The sequence below is a fragment of the Phyllostomus discolor genome, chromosome 12 (genome assembly GCF_004126475.2).
Source record: "Phyllostomus discolor isolate MPI-MPIP mPhyDis1 chromosome 12, mPhyDis1.pri.v3, whole genome shotgun sequence".
Lineage (NCBI taxonomy): Eukaryota > Metazoa > Chordata > Mammalia > Chiroptera > Phyllostomidae > Phyllostomus > Phyllostomus discolor.
The window spans coordinates 60,907,878-60,921,837 of record NC_040914.2 but is presented as its reverse complement, the minus strand read 5'-3'; the positions used below and the strand labels follow the sequence as shown (position 1 = coordinate 60,921,837).

The window sequence follows — 13,960 nt, the reverse complement described above, 5'->3', positions numbered from 1 at the left end:
TTAAGATTTTATTTATTTATTTTCAGAGAGGGAAGGGAGAGAGAAAGAGAGAGGGAGAGAAACATCAATGTGCGGTTGCTGGGGGTCATGGCCTACAACCCAGGCATGTACCCTGACTGGGAATCGAACCTGTGACACTTTGGTTTGCAGCCTGTACTCAATCCACTACCAGCCAGGGCTAAAATCTTCAAATCTTAAAAAAAAAAAAAGTCCTCATCTCTTAGTGGTAAATTAAGGATGATTTGAGGTGAAGTTATTTTTCTCCTTGATGAATATGTTTTATAATCAGAAAACCATCCCCAGCCCTAGGGAGTGATTTCCTTTAACATTTTGCTTTAACAAATTTCTTAAAGTTAGGAGGAATGGCGGACTGCACAATCCTTTACTGCTAACCCCCCAGTGTTCTTAGTCTATTTTTAACACTGTAGATAAACTACATATTCTGCCAAAGCTTTTGCAAGCAGAGATATGGGAAGAACAGAGTATAATTAAGGGCCTCCGGCAACACAGTGCTAAGGAATGCAGGGAATTCTGGGCTACTTCTTAGCTAAATAAAACGTTAGCTCCACACCACCAGGCAAATTCCCAGTGATCCTCTCTCCCTTTCACTGACTTCACACAGAGTCCCTCCTCCCCACCTCATAAGAGAAAAATTAAAATAAAGAGGGATCCACAAAAACCCAAATATGGGGTAGAAGCCACCCACCTTCCTCTCACTGGCCCCAGGCAGAGCTTGTTTACAAAGTCAGTGTAAAGAAATCCGAAACACCAACAGGGGAAAAAGCCATCTGGTGTGGCGCCTGCTGCTTAGAACAGGCTGTGGGGAGTGGCAGTGGCAGGAAGGAGTGGCCCTGTGGTCCTGCAGGCCTGAGGGACGGAGCCTTGGGACCCCCCACAATCTAGAGCAGCCCATTTCCTCACTGGTGCCTTTAAGCTCGTTTAAGATAAAAAGCTGAGAAGCAAAATAACTTTTTTTTTTTTGAGCAGCATAATAAAGGCTTCAGCACTTATGATTTTTTCTGGGCTAAGCTATAACTAGTGATGTGGACTCCAATCAAAACACCTGACAAGACAGATATAAGACATGCAGCAACCTGTCCCAGAGACTGGGGAGCAGAGCTCGGGGACGGCCAAGGGTAAAAGGAATGTGAGGCATCAAAGCCACAGACAGACTCAAACTTCTCCCGCTCCATCCTCTACCTTTACCTTGGGACCAAGTGACGTTGGTGAAATCACTTCTTGAAAAGATATACCTCTTTTCCTCCCAAAAAGCAGAATATACTGTTTATCAATATAAAGTGTTACTAGCATTACTAAGGTAGCCCGCGCCCCCACTAATGCTCCCCCACATAGCCCCGGGACTCACATATGCAAGCAGCAGCGAGGAGCCGGCAGGCCAGGTACGGCGGGTCACAGGTCGGAAAGGAGGGCTGAATGATGTAGTTGGCGAAGGTGATGGCGATGATGGCCTGACTGGTGGGCTCGACGATTAGCAGGGAGGCCCAGAGGCGAATGAAGGCAATGAAGCCCCCAAAGGCCTCTAGAATATAAGCATAGCTGGCCCCAGACTTGGTGATGGTGGTCCCCAGTTCTGCATAGCAAAGGGCACCCACAACGGAGAAAAGCCCACCAATGGCCCATACGACCAGCGACAACCCATAGGAAGTTGTGTATGCCAGAACACCCTTGGGTGAAACAAAGATCCCTGAGCCGATCATGTTGCCCACCACCAGGCTGACACCATTCAGCAGAGAGATCTCCTTCTTCAGCTGCATAGCTTCTGTGGTCCCTTGAGGTGACGTGCTGTCATCTTCCTCCCTGGGCTTGCCGGCCTCAGGAATGAAATGATATGCAGGCGCCTGGCTCTCCGGCTCCTTGGCTTCCATGGCGAATGTTTCCTTCACACCTGTGTTTACTACGGCCTGGCAAAGAATATAAGTATGTCAGTCTAAGGCAGGAGCTGGGGAAGCTCTAGTTTAGACCTGCAAGGCAAGCAGATTTCCCAGCCCACCTTGTATGTAGGACAGCACGCTTCATACACAGACCGAACCACAGTGAGCCTGTCTCGGTTTCCACCACAGGACTTAGGGAAAGGAGGGAGGCAGACCTCCATGGCTCCCAATAAAGACCCCATAAGAGCTCAGGCACAAAGTGAAGGCGACTTCCAACAAGAGGCACCTGGCTTGTTGCCCAGGGTAAGCTGGCATTGGATTTATCCATAGCGTGGATTATCCTTGAGATACAGTTTTGGCTGCTTTCTTGTCAGCTTAAAGCCTGCAAACCTGCCCCTCAAAAAAGACCACAGTCCCAGTGCCTGGTTCACAGCCTTAGCCAACCTGAACGTCTTCTCACTGTCTATACCCGGGGAATGCTATCCACTCACATCCACCCAGACATAAACAGGGACCTCCGTAGTGTGCAGCCGCATGTGGAGAGGACTGGAGCTACTGTCAGGCTGGCAAAGAGCATGAGCAGCTGGTGGGAAGGGCTAGGAAGACACTAAGACACGGGCATAACACTATTGCCAAGAGGGACCAAGGAGAAAACCTTCACGAAAACACACACCCTGCCCTGGCTGACGTGGCTTAGTTGCTTGAGCATCGTCCCATGAGGCAAGGGGTCATTGGTTCGGTTCCCAGTCAGGGCACGTGCCTGGGTTGTGTGCTGGGTCCCCGACTGGGGCGCATGCAAGAGGCAAGTGATTGATGTTTCTCACACATCGATGTTTCTCTCCCTCTCTTTCTCCCTCCCTCCCCGTAGCTCTAAAAAATAAAATCTTTTTCAAAAAAGAAAGAAAATACATGTCCATATGCCACCATTTCAAAAATACCCACCTTACTTCCTACACATCCACTCAGCACCTTCCTTTCCCCCAAGTGCCCAGAGAGGGACAACGTGGTAAAAACAGACAGAGAAAGAGCGCCCAGAGAGCACCGTGACGTGGGGCCCCTCTGCTGTTGGTCCATTTGCTCTCCTCCTCAGCTCGCCCCTCACCACCATCTAGGACTGCAAAGCGATTCTCCCAGAATAGGACCCAGAAGCCCTGACACCCAATCAGAGCTACAAGGTTCCTCTTATCCACAGATCTGGTTTTGGACGGCACCCTGAAGGGAGGTGGGAGCATGCGTGCACACACACACGCGGGCTCACCCACACGTGCGCTCACCCACACTACCACCTCCGGATTCAAGTTGGGCCAGTCCAGAAACCCCGAGGGAGCTGGATTCCACACCAACCTATGTACAAAGGACCCAGAATCTGTCAGAAGAAGACAAGCACCGTCCTGACCCTCCCCACAGCAGGGCCTTCTCCCTCCCTCAATTCCTGTGCCCCAGGAGTCAGGAATTCGGATTCCCTACCCCTAACTCATCTTCCGAAGAAAGGAGTCTGGAGGCCATCTGGTTCCCACCCAGGAGTCAGTCCTGTAAGGGCACAGAGACAACGTCCCTGGATAAGAATGGGGTCAATTAGCACATCCTCTTCCCAGAAGCCTCTGACCTGCTCAACAAAAATGGATGTTTTGGAACCTGGCCTCACTGAGCTGGCACAAGGGAACCAGGGCCCCTGAGGAGTAAGCGGTTCTCAGGGAAAACTCTGATCTTCACAGCCTCCCTCCGAACTCCTGCCTTACCTGTCTCAGTGCCCCTCCTCAGTCCGGACCCGAACCCACCTGAAAAAAGCTCCTCTGGGGCACCAGGAGGCCTTCCCGCACTCCCAGAGGGGTTGCGCCAGCCCGCCTCTGCTTGGAGGAGGCGTGGCTGTGAGGTGGCACTGCTTTCCCTTCACCCCTGGCATCGGGCCTGCAGGTCTCCCCGTGCAGGCACACCGGAACACATTTGTTTCCACGTGTCTGGCGAGTGAGCCCAGGCACCCGCAAAAACAGAACAAGGAAGTAGCTGAGGAGCCTGTACTCGCACATGAGTCAGCTGCAGAGACCTGGGCTGTTCTTTTCCCCCAACGCAACACAGGCCAGCTCCAGCCTCCTCCTGTTCCATCAGACCCTAGCTGGGAGGACTGGGCAGGGAAGGGGGAAAGCCACCAGGTATTCCCTTTGAACTGCTGACACCAGATGTGTGGGTTTTCCACACAACAAGCAATTCTGCAACACCAGCTGGGTGTCCTACTAAATTCTGACGCCGTCTACCCAGCTAGAGTATCAGTTCCCACAGGGTAAGGGCTCAGTCCCACAAAACTGCCCCCTACCACCGTTTCAGATACCATTCGCAGGTCCAGGTTGTTACCAGTGCCTATGACTGGCTACAAATAGGAGGTTCCAACCACCCCCTCCTTGAGTTTAATTAAATTGCTAAAGCAGCCCACTGGATTAAGGAAAATTTATTAGATTACCAGTGCACTGCACTCAGGAAGGCATGGCACAGAGCAAGGTATGTGGCAGGGGGCACCGAGTTTCCCTGCGCTCGCTGGGCACGTCTCTCTCCCAGCACCTCCGCGTGTTCGCCGACCCAGAAGCTCTCCAAACCCCATCTTTTGGATTTTTTACGGAGGCTTAAATACAAAGGTATGAATGATTAAATCATTGACCACAGGTGATTGATCTGACCTCCAACTCCTCTCCCCTCCCCAGAGGCTGGGACTGGTCTGAAAGTTCCACCTCTAATCACAAGGTTGGTTTCTTGGCAACCAGCCTCCATCCTAAGAGGATTTAGATGCTTTCCAAAAATCACCTGATTAATGTAAACTCCTGCATGTTGAAAGGGGCTGTAACAGACATCCATTTCACTTCTTTCACGTTTTATGCTCTGGAACTATTTCAGAAACAAAACTAAATATTATAACAAAAAAATGTCCATATGGCTCTTAATGTAGCAAAGTACAGGAGCTGTGGGCCAGAAATAGTGGACGGAGACCAAATATATATTTAATCACGGTTGTCACAGAGAGGAAAAAACACAGTTAAGCTCATTTCACAGGAAAATAATATCTGATATAAAATGGAATCTCCTCAACTTCCCACTTCCATTTAGGATGTAGAAAGCTGGGAAAAGCACCACTCCCACTCCTATAATAAGAAGTTGTTAAATAATCTACAAAACCCTAACTCTCCTTGAAGCAGCCAGAGAACTGAGGTTACAGGACAGCTGAGCAAGCTGAAATTCAAGGAAAAACAAGCACGTCCAGGGAGAGACACAAGCACTGGCCCCCCTGCAGCAGAGGGAGAACGGTGGGGCCAGCATCCAGCACGGAAAGGGGAGTTCAGATACAATTTGTAAGGAATTACTGAAGGCCAAGTGCGGGTTAGCAGGAGCCGCGGACTTCAGTGGACGCTCCTAAGAAACACCAGGCAGCGGCCAGAGAGAGCCCCCAGCAGTGCTCCTTGTCTAGAGAAAGCAGTCACTATGTTCGGAAAAACACAAAGGTCTACCTGGTCCTTTCTCTAAAGAATAGAGATCTTAAACCCCTGGGGAAAGGGCAGCAAACTCTGTCCCTCTCAGAGCAGCTGGGGCAGGTAATCCTGATCACACTGAACCTACCTACCCTTACAGGTGTCCTACCTGTGGGGGAGGGGCAGGATCACCCAGAAAGATACACACACACCCAGACCCAGGGAAACAGCATCTGCCTAAAACTGAGGCTAAACCCAAACAAATAGTGAAACCGGCTGCTCCCTACCACCAGATTAGCAAGTACCCAGCAACAAGACTGCTGAGGTCGACTGTGCCTTGATGCTTGGGTGCAGAAAGGCCTGAAGCTAAAGGTGGTGGAGCATAAACACAGGAAAAACCCTCCCTCTAGCAAACCAACCCTAAGCTGTAGGAAGACTTTGGTACATAAAAGGTAACCATAGCAACAACAAAACCCAAACATAACTGGCTCAACTTCCATACCAACAACCTAGTAAAAGAGGCATACCCATTTCCTGGAATTCATGCACCTCAGTCTCTACTATCCATAAACTACATCTAAAGAACAACAACAAATCGTAAGCAAAAAAAAAAACAACCAAACAAACCCACTATCAAGAGGCAAAGTAACCAACAGGATAAGACTTAGAGATGACCTAGGTATTGAAATTATCAACAGGGAGTTTAAAATAACTACAATTATGTGAAAAATAACATAACAGAGGTCATTTTAACATAGGGTAGGAGCTCCCGTCCCAGAGGGACTGCCTTGCACACCTTACCCCCTCAAATCTTTGGAATGTTGAGACTGGGTAAAGTAACCTTTGGACTGGGCCTGAAATTTATTTTTTTTAAAGATTTTATTTATTTATTTTTAGAGAGGGAAGGGAGAGAGGGAGAGAGGGAGAGAGAGAGAAACATCAATGTGTGGTTGCTGGGGGTTATGGCCTGCAACCCAGGTATGTACCCTGGCTGGGAATCGAACCTGCGACACTTTGGTTCGCAGCCCGAGCTCAATCCACTGAGCTACGCCAGCCAGGGCTGAAATTTATTTTTTATTTTTATTTATTTTAGAGAGAGGGGAAGGGAAGAAGAAAGGGAGCGAAACATCAATGGGAGAGAAAACATCAACCAGTTGCCTCCTGAATGTGCCCTGACCGGGGTCCGAACTTGCAATTCAAGTGTGTGCCCTGACTGGGAATCGAAGTGGCAACCTTCGAGTGTCCACAGGACAACCCCCAACCAACTGAGCCACACCAGCCAGGGCTAAAGACATTCTTCATTTAAAAAAAACCTTCATTGTATTTTTGAAACATCTTTTTAAAGACATTCTTTATTATTAACACTACTATGTAAGCTTATCCACACCTATAAAAATTCCTTCCTTAACTTATTAACACCCATAAAAATTTCCACCTGTTATTCGTGTCATAATTCCCCTCCCCTCTCTCATAAACACCTCCTGCCTTCATTTCCTAATCCTCTCTACCTGAATTGGCACTATTGTTTTGGATCTCAAATGTTTGTTGCCTCTCACACTGGCCTTTTATTTTTAGGTTAACAATTAATATATTAAATGTTCTAATGAAAAAGCTGGACAGCATTCAGGAACAGATATGGAATTTTGGCAGAGAAATGAAAACTTTAACAATCAAAATGGTTAATAGTGAAAAACTAAAAGATAATAAAGCCTCCAGCCCTGGCTGGTGTGGTTCAGTGGCCTGAGTGCTAGCCTGTGAACCAAAAGATCGCTAGCTCAATTCCAAGTCAGGATTGCGGGCCAGGTCCCCAGTGGGGGGCCATGTGAGAAGCAACCACACATTAATGTTTCTCTCCTTCTCTTTCTCCCTCCCTCCCCCCCCAAAATAAGTAAATCAAATCTTAAAAAAAAAAAAAAAAAAACTGGAACTGCCAGAAAATCGAACTGTATGGAAGTCCCAACAACCAAGGAGTTAAAGAAGAAACATTCATCCAGACTGGTAGGAGGGGATGAGATGGGCAGCGGGGGCAGAGAGGACTCAAAGCAAGGTGGGGGCTAGAGGCTGGTGGACCAGGAGGTCCATCCTAAATTTGAGTGCAGATGAACCTGGAGGAACAACTAGGGAGTAAGACAGACTGCGCAACCCAGGGTTCTAGCACAGGGAAATAAAGCCTCAAAACTTCTGGTTGTAAAAATCTGTAGGGGTTGTGCCAGGAGGAGAAACTCCCAGCCTCACAGGAGGGTTCGTTGGAGAGACCTACAAGGTCCTAGAACATACACAAGCCAAACCACCTGGGAATCAGCACCAGAAGGGCCCAATTTGCTTGTGGGTGGCAGGGGAAGTGAATGAAAGTCAGCAGAGAGCAAAGCAAGCAACATTGTTTCCTCTCAGACCCCTCCCCTACAGATAGCCCACAACGCAGTGACATGGGTAGACCCACCCTGACAAATACCTAAGGCTCTGCCCCTTACAATGTAACAGGCATGCTGAGACAAAAAAAAAAAAAAATGCCCCAAATGAAAGAACAGATCAAAGCTCCAGAAAAAAATACAACTAAGTGATGAAGAGATAGCTAACCTATCAGATGCAGAGTTCAAAATACTGGTAATCAGGATGTTCACAGAAATGGCTGAGTATGGTCGCAAAATAGAGGAAAAAGTGAAGGCTATGAAAGATGAGATAAAGGAAAATGCACTGGGAATCAACAGTGAAGGGAATGAAACCAGGATTCAAATCAACGATTTGGAACAGAAGGAAGAAATAAACATTCAACAGGAACAGAATGAAGAAAGAAGAATTCAAAAAAAAATGAGGAGAGGCTTAGGAACCTCAGGGATAACCTTAAACATTCCAACATCTGAATCATAGGGGTGCCAGGAGAAGAGGAAGAGCAAGAAATTGAAAATTTATTTGAAAACATAATGAAGGAGAACTTCCCCAATCTGGCAAAGAAAATTGACTTCCAGGAAGTCCAGGAAACTCAAAGAGTCCCAAAAAAGCTGGACCCAAGGAAGCACACACCAAGGCACATCATAATTACATTACCCAAGATTAAAGAGAAGGAAGCCCTGGCTGGCGTAGCTCAGTGGATTGAGCGCGGGCTGGGAACCAAAGTGTCCCAGGTTCGATTCCCAGCCAGGGTACATTCTTGGGTTGCAGGCCATAACCCCCAGCAACCGCACATTGATGTTTCTCTCTCTCTCTCTCTCTATCTCCCTCCCTTCCCTCTCTAAAAAATAAATAAATAAATAAAATATTAAAAAAAGAGAGAGAGAAGGAGAAAATCTTAAAAGCAGCAAGAGAAAAGAAGACAGTTACCTACAAAGGAGTTCCCATCAGACTGTTAGCTGATTTCTCAAAAGAAACCTTGCAGGCAAGAAGGGGCTGGAAAGAAGTATTCAAAGTCACAAAAGGCAAGGACCTATATCCAAGATTGCTCTATCCAGCAAAGCTTTCATTTAGAATGGAAGGGCAGATAAAGTGCTTCCCAGATAAGATCAAGTTAAAGGAGTTCATCATCACCAAGCCCTTATTATGTGAAATGTTAAAGGGACTTACCTAAGAAAAAGAAGATAAAAAATATGAAAAGTAAAATGACAACAAACTCACAACTATCAACAAGTGAACCTAAAGAAACAAAAATGAACTAGGCAAACAACTAGAACAGGAACAGATTCACAGAAATAGAGATCACATGGAGGGTTATCAGCAGGGAGGGGGAAGGGGGACAATGGGGGAAAAGTACAAGGAATAAGAAGCATAAATGGTAGGTAAAAAATAGACAGAGGGAGGTTAAGAAAAGTATGGGAAGTGGAGAAGCCAAAAAACTTATATGTATGATCCATAGACATGCACTAAGGTGGGGGAATGATGGGGGGTGCAGAGCGGAGGGGAATAAAGGGGAGAAAAAATGGGACAACCGTAATAACATAATCAATAAAATAGCTTTTTAAAAAAAGGATCTCGATTTTAGAAGATCTGAAGATGGAATACTCCAGCATAGTTCTTGTCTAAGTAGTTGTGTGAATTCTGTGAAATATAAAATTGGCACGTGCAGTAGGACTCACCTCCCTGCAGGAGATGGGGGCAAGGCAGGGGTGGCAGACAGACTTCGAGCGGGGAAAAAGGCAGCTTTGGCTCCTACTACTACTCGGTCAGTCTCAGAGCTCAGTTAGGAACTCTCCTGCAGGAACTGCCTGAGGCCTTGAGGACCAACGTCAACCTTCTTAGCAGGGCCTTGTCACTAGGTCCCCTGCTACGCATAGTCCCACCTACAGTCCAGTCACACTGATTTACTTAACAGTCTCCTAAACCCTGAAGCCTAACAAACAAACACACCTCTGCTCACACTGAGCACTCTGCCTCTAACATTCTACATCTCCCACCTTTTCCTCCATATCCTGGCTGCCGCCCTTCTCTATATATATCTCCTCGTACCCCTAAGGCTTCTCGTACATGGTCCTGCCTCAGCAGCCCCCTCATGCTGTTGTTGCATTGACTTTCCTTCGGTCTCTCCCAACTAGTCTGTGAGCTCCTTGTCTGTTTTAGTAGCGTCCAATACTAGGTGTAGGGCAGGATCTGTACTCAGTTCATGATTGTTGTATAAAAATATATCAACAACAGAAAACACCTAGGACAGAAAACACACAACAAATCCTACTGAAGGTCTAACATCTTGAGCCACCTGCTCCCCAGAACAGCAACAAAGGCTTAACTAAAGAGAGGTGATCAATCATTCAACCCTGGCCGGGTAGCTCAGTTGGTCAGAGCATCAGCTAGATGCACCATGGGTGCGGGTTAGGTCTCCAGTTAGCAGGACACACATGAGAATCAAACAATGAATGCATCAGTGAATGGAACAACAAATCAATCTCTCTCTTCTCTCCTCCCCACCCCCCACTTCCTCTCTCTAAAATCAGTAAGTAAAAAAATTGTTTTAAAAAGACAGAAAGACGCAATCATTCAGAGAAGCCTGTTTAAGACAGTGAGTGGTTCCCATCATTCTGTCACAGCACTTTTTCTTCAGGTAACAGGTGATAAAGTAGGTAAAAAAACATTACAAAAAGCTACTATGACTACAAAAATGGTTTGGTTCTCTCTTTTTTAAGATTTTATTTATTTATTTTTAGAGAAAGGGAGGGAGAAAGAGAGGGAGAGAAACATCATGGTCACTCCTCACATGCCCCCTACTGGGGACCTGGCCCACAACTCAGGCATGTGCCCTAATTGGGAATTGATCTGGCGACTCTTTGGTTCGAAGGCCAGTGCTCAATCCACTGAGGCACACCAGCCAGGGTAAAAAATGGTTTTTCATTCATCTGCCTTTAACTGGTCACAAGAGTATCTACATACATTCATAAAAAAGCAGTGGACTGCGGTGTGAGATGCACTGTGTGTCCCCACAGACTAGACTTACAGACCTTCCACGACAATGGGATGAAAACCACTGATACAAAGGCTCTACCAGATCATCTCTGAATTGGCTGCTCTTTTGCCTTCAGTTTTATTCAACTGATAAAAGGTGTGAAGTTCACACATAATTATCAGTCTTTCAGTCTCTTAATACACAGTCTTTAAAATCACAGTTGAAGACAATTTCTATTCAATCATTCAGTGCACCCTATAGTTCCTGTCTTGAAAAACTAGTATTTAGCCCCCCCTTGTATGGACACAATGCAGCTTTCTAACAGGTTTTCATCCTATTTTCCAAGCTCTTGTAACAGATAATGAAGGAATTAACCAGACCACTAAAATTTCCGCACAAAAATTTAATCATAAGTTATGTGCAATTTCTGGGGTGTGTGTGTAGGGGGGGGCTCTTTCAAAGGTCAATTACAAAGAATATTTTACAAGCCGGCATTTAATAACTCTTTTATGATTGATGACTATGAGAAAAAATGCTATTGAGAAATATACCAAAATGTTAACTGTGGTCAAAACACAGAGGACTTCTTTTTTTAAACTTCTCTGAGTCTTGTAAATTTTTCAGAATGAGTATGCATTTTTTAGTGCTTAAACTTTAAAAAATATACATATATATTTATTGTACTTCTATCAAATAACAAAAAGTATGTGAGTCTCTACACTTGCCTTTTTACATGGGACACCAGGAAACTCAAGATCAAATTCAGCTCCCAATCTCGGTGAATAAATACTGCTACTTTCCCAAAGTATTTGCGACCTAGTATTTCTTTTTAACCTCATCACAAGACCTTTCATTATAAATGACCACAATTACTCTTTGGAGAGATAATATATTTCATTAGTATAATAAAGTCTCTTTACTAGAACTGTGTTTATATTGTACACAAACAACTAAAACTCTTTCCAAATCTCAAAGATCCAAGAAAGTCAACGGAGAACAGAGCAACAACATTCACCTGAGAAGAAACAAGCACACATCCTAGTTTCATTAGCCTCCTCATCATAAAGGAAGAAAACAGTCTCCAGAGCAAGGCCTAATTCTCCCTGTCTGCTGTGGCCATTTAATCTCTGCAACAAAGAGTAAGGTAATTTTTCAAGAAATGAACCTAGTAAAGAGCAGCCCATATTTCCCTTTGTAAAAAAAAAAAAAAATCTAAGTTTTATATGCCCAGAGGGGCAGCACTCAATTACTGAGAAGTTCCATCACACCCACGGCACGGGTGTAACTAAAGCAACCAGCCCAAACAGGAGTCAGGGAACTAGCCAGGTCCCCTCAAACCATTCATGTCTACACAGTGGCTGCTCCCCAAGTCCCAGGTCCCCAGGACACCACCTGCATCACTTTTGTAGAAATGTATCTATATCCTGGAGTTACAGCAGGAAACCCAGAGGACAGAGGTCGGGAAATTTCCTGTACCAAGAAGTGCCAAGGAGGTTGGTCACATAGCAGGTATTTATTTTTGGTCTGCAACAAAAATATGTCCACAGCCAGACAGGGAAGGCGCAAGACAGGAGGAAACCAAGCTTGTGATTTTCCACGTATTTGTCAGGAAAGGAAAACCAAATAAATATAAGAACTGAAGTGACAGTCTGAGACCGAAGTCAGGAAGTGAAAACCTTTAGCACAAAATGGGATAAGCAACGTGGGCAGCCTGGAAAGGGACTCACAGCACGCAAAAAGAGGCGAAAATCATCTCAGAAAGCACTCATAGGCTTTCAAAAGTCTGCTTCTCCCAGATTTTCAAATCAGGAAACAGCTTTCAGAGATAAACCCCAGATGGCTCAGTATTCTGCCAGCCCAGATACTCTGGCAGTGCTTTTTTCCCCCATCAAGGGCAGAGGCTGACTTCTTTTTAACCATGTCACCAATCACAGAGCACCGTGCACACAAGAGGTACTCAAAAACATCTGTTAAATTAAATATTGATTCCTACTCAGAATGACCATCACACACCGTAGTGCCCAGACTGTTTGCTTAGGGAAGAATTCACAGAATGATTCACAAATACCCCCTCCCGTTTATGACATGAGATGTTCAAACAAGATCACAGGACGCGGAGACGCTAGAAAGAGCCCTAATAACAGGAGCAACCCTTCCCGAGCCCCAGGGGGCCAGCACTCGAAGCCCGACAATCCCACAGCATCCCCAAGAAGCTCTGCTCCTGCCTCCCCATCCTCAGGGCCTTGTACCCTCCATCTTTCTCACTCGCAGGCTCTCGCACTCAGCGCAGGTCCTCTTCCACACCATCAGACTCGCACTTGGGTATTTCAGTCTTCCTTCCACAGTCTGTCCTGCTCAGCGTCACTCTCACCAGTCTCGATCACACAGCCTCTCGCACACTCATGAGTCACCTTCACACCCAGAACCTCTCTCTTACATCAACGTGGAATCCTCCCCAAGGGTCTTGCACACTCACAGAGCCACCTTCAGCCTCTGGGTTTCACACACATGCAGTATCCTTCTAGAACAGGAAACCTGTTTCTTCCTTCCTTCCTTCCTTCCTCCCTCCCTCCCTCCCTGTGTCCGTCCCTCTCTCACACACACACGTGGAGTCTTTCTCCCACACTCCTGGAATCACCTCCAGCTATCACGCGAGTTTTCACGCGAGAGGGACCTGCGCGTGTAAGGTCCTTACCCGCACAGCGTCCCTCCCGCGGCCCGCCCGCGCCCTTTCCCAGGCCCGCATCCCGCCGGAGGCGGCTGCGGCAGGGGCAGCAGGCGCCGCGTGGGGAGTTCGGCCCCCAGGACGCGCGGGGAGTTCCGCCCCACGGGACGCAGTCCTGCCCCGCCGTCCCCGGCGCCTGCCCGAGGTCCGTTACCTCGCGGATGGCCAGGCGCCACCAGGATGCTCGTTCGCGCTGCCGCCTCGGCCGCCACGTCCGCTCAGGCCCCGCCCCTATCACGTAATCTGCCGCCGGATCGCGACAGCGTGCGGCGCGTCGGGACTAGACGCTGTGCTCTGCCTGGGAGATGCCGGCAGAGGCTCCTCCCGGCCTCTGCGATCTGGCGGGCAGTGCTCGGGCACCCACGTGTGCTCTCCGGGCCTCTGAGAGCACTTGGCAGTCAGGCCCCCGGCCGGCCACGCCGGGCCCCACGCGGGCCGTGACCTGGGCGCAGCCACCCTCACCAGCTGGCGTGCCACTCCCTGACACTACGAGGGGTCACCCCAGGCTCCCAGGGATTCAGAACAG

At 47.4% G+C, this 13,960-nt stretch overlaps 1 protein-coding gene across 5 annotated transcripts in view; it reads right to left on the bottom strand.

The window, feature by feature from the left end:
- The window catches only part of SLC7A6 (solute carrier family 7 member 6), a 34,844-nt gene extending 21,152 nt beyond the window's left edge, over window positions 1–13,692 (bottom strand). The window contains exons 1-2 of one of the 5 annotated variants that reach the window (XM_028501954.2): window positions 13,589–13,692; window positions 1,367–1,922 (exon numbers count right to left, since the gene is read on the bottom strand). In XM_028501954.2, coding sequence (XP_028357755.1) covers window positions 1,367–1,886 — 520 coding nt within the window. In that variant the 5' untranslated portion in view covers window positions 1,887–1,922; window positions 13,589–13,692. Of the gene's footprint in view, window positions 1–1,366; window positions 1,923–3,359; window positions 3,571–3,631; window positions 5,163–11,724; window positions 11,831–13,347; window positions 13,370–13,588 lie in introns of those variants that run through there. The other 4 variants (XM_036012060.1, XM_036012057.1, XM_036012059.1 and 1 more) reach the window with 4 other exon arrangements.
- Between the last annotated feature and the right edge of the window lie 268 nt (window positions 13,693–13,960).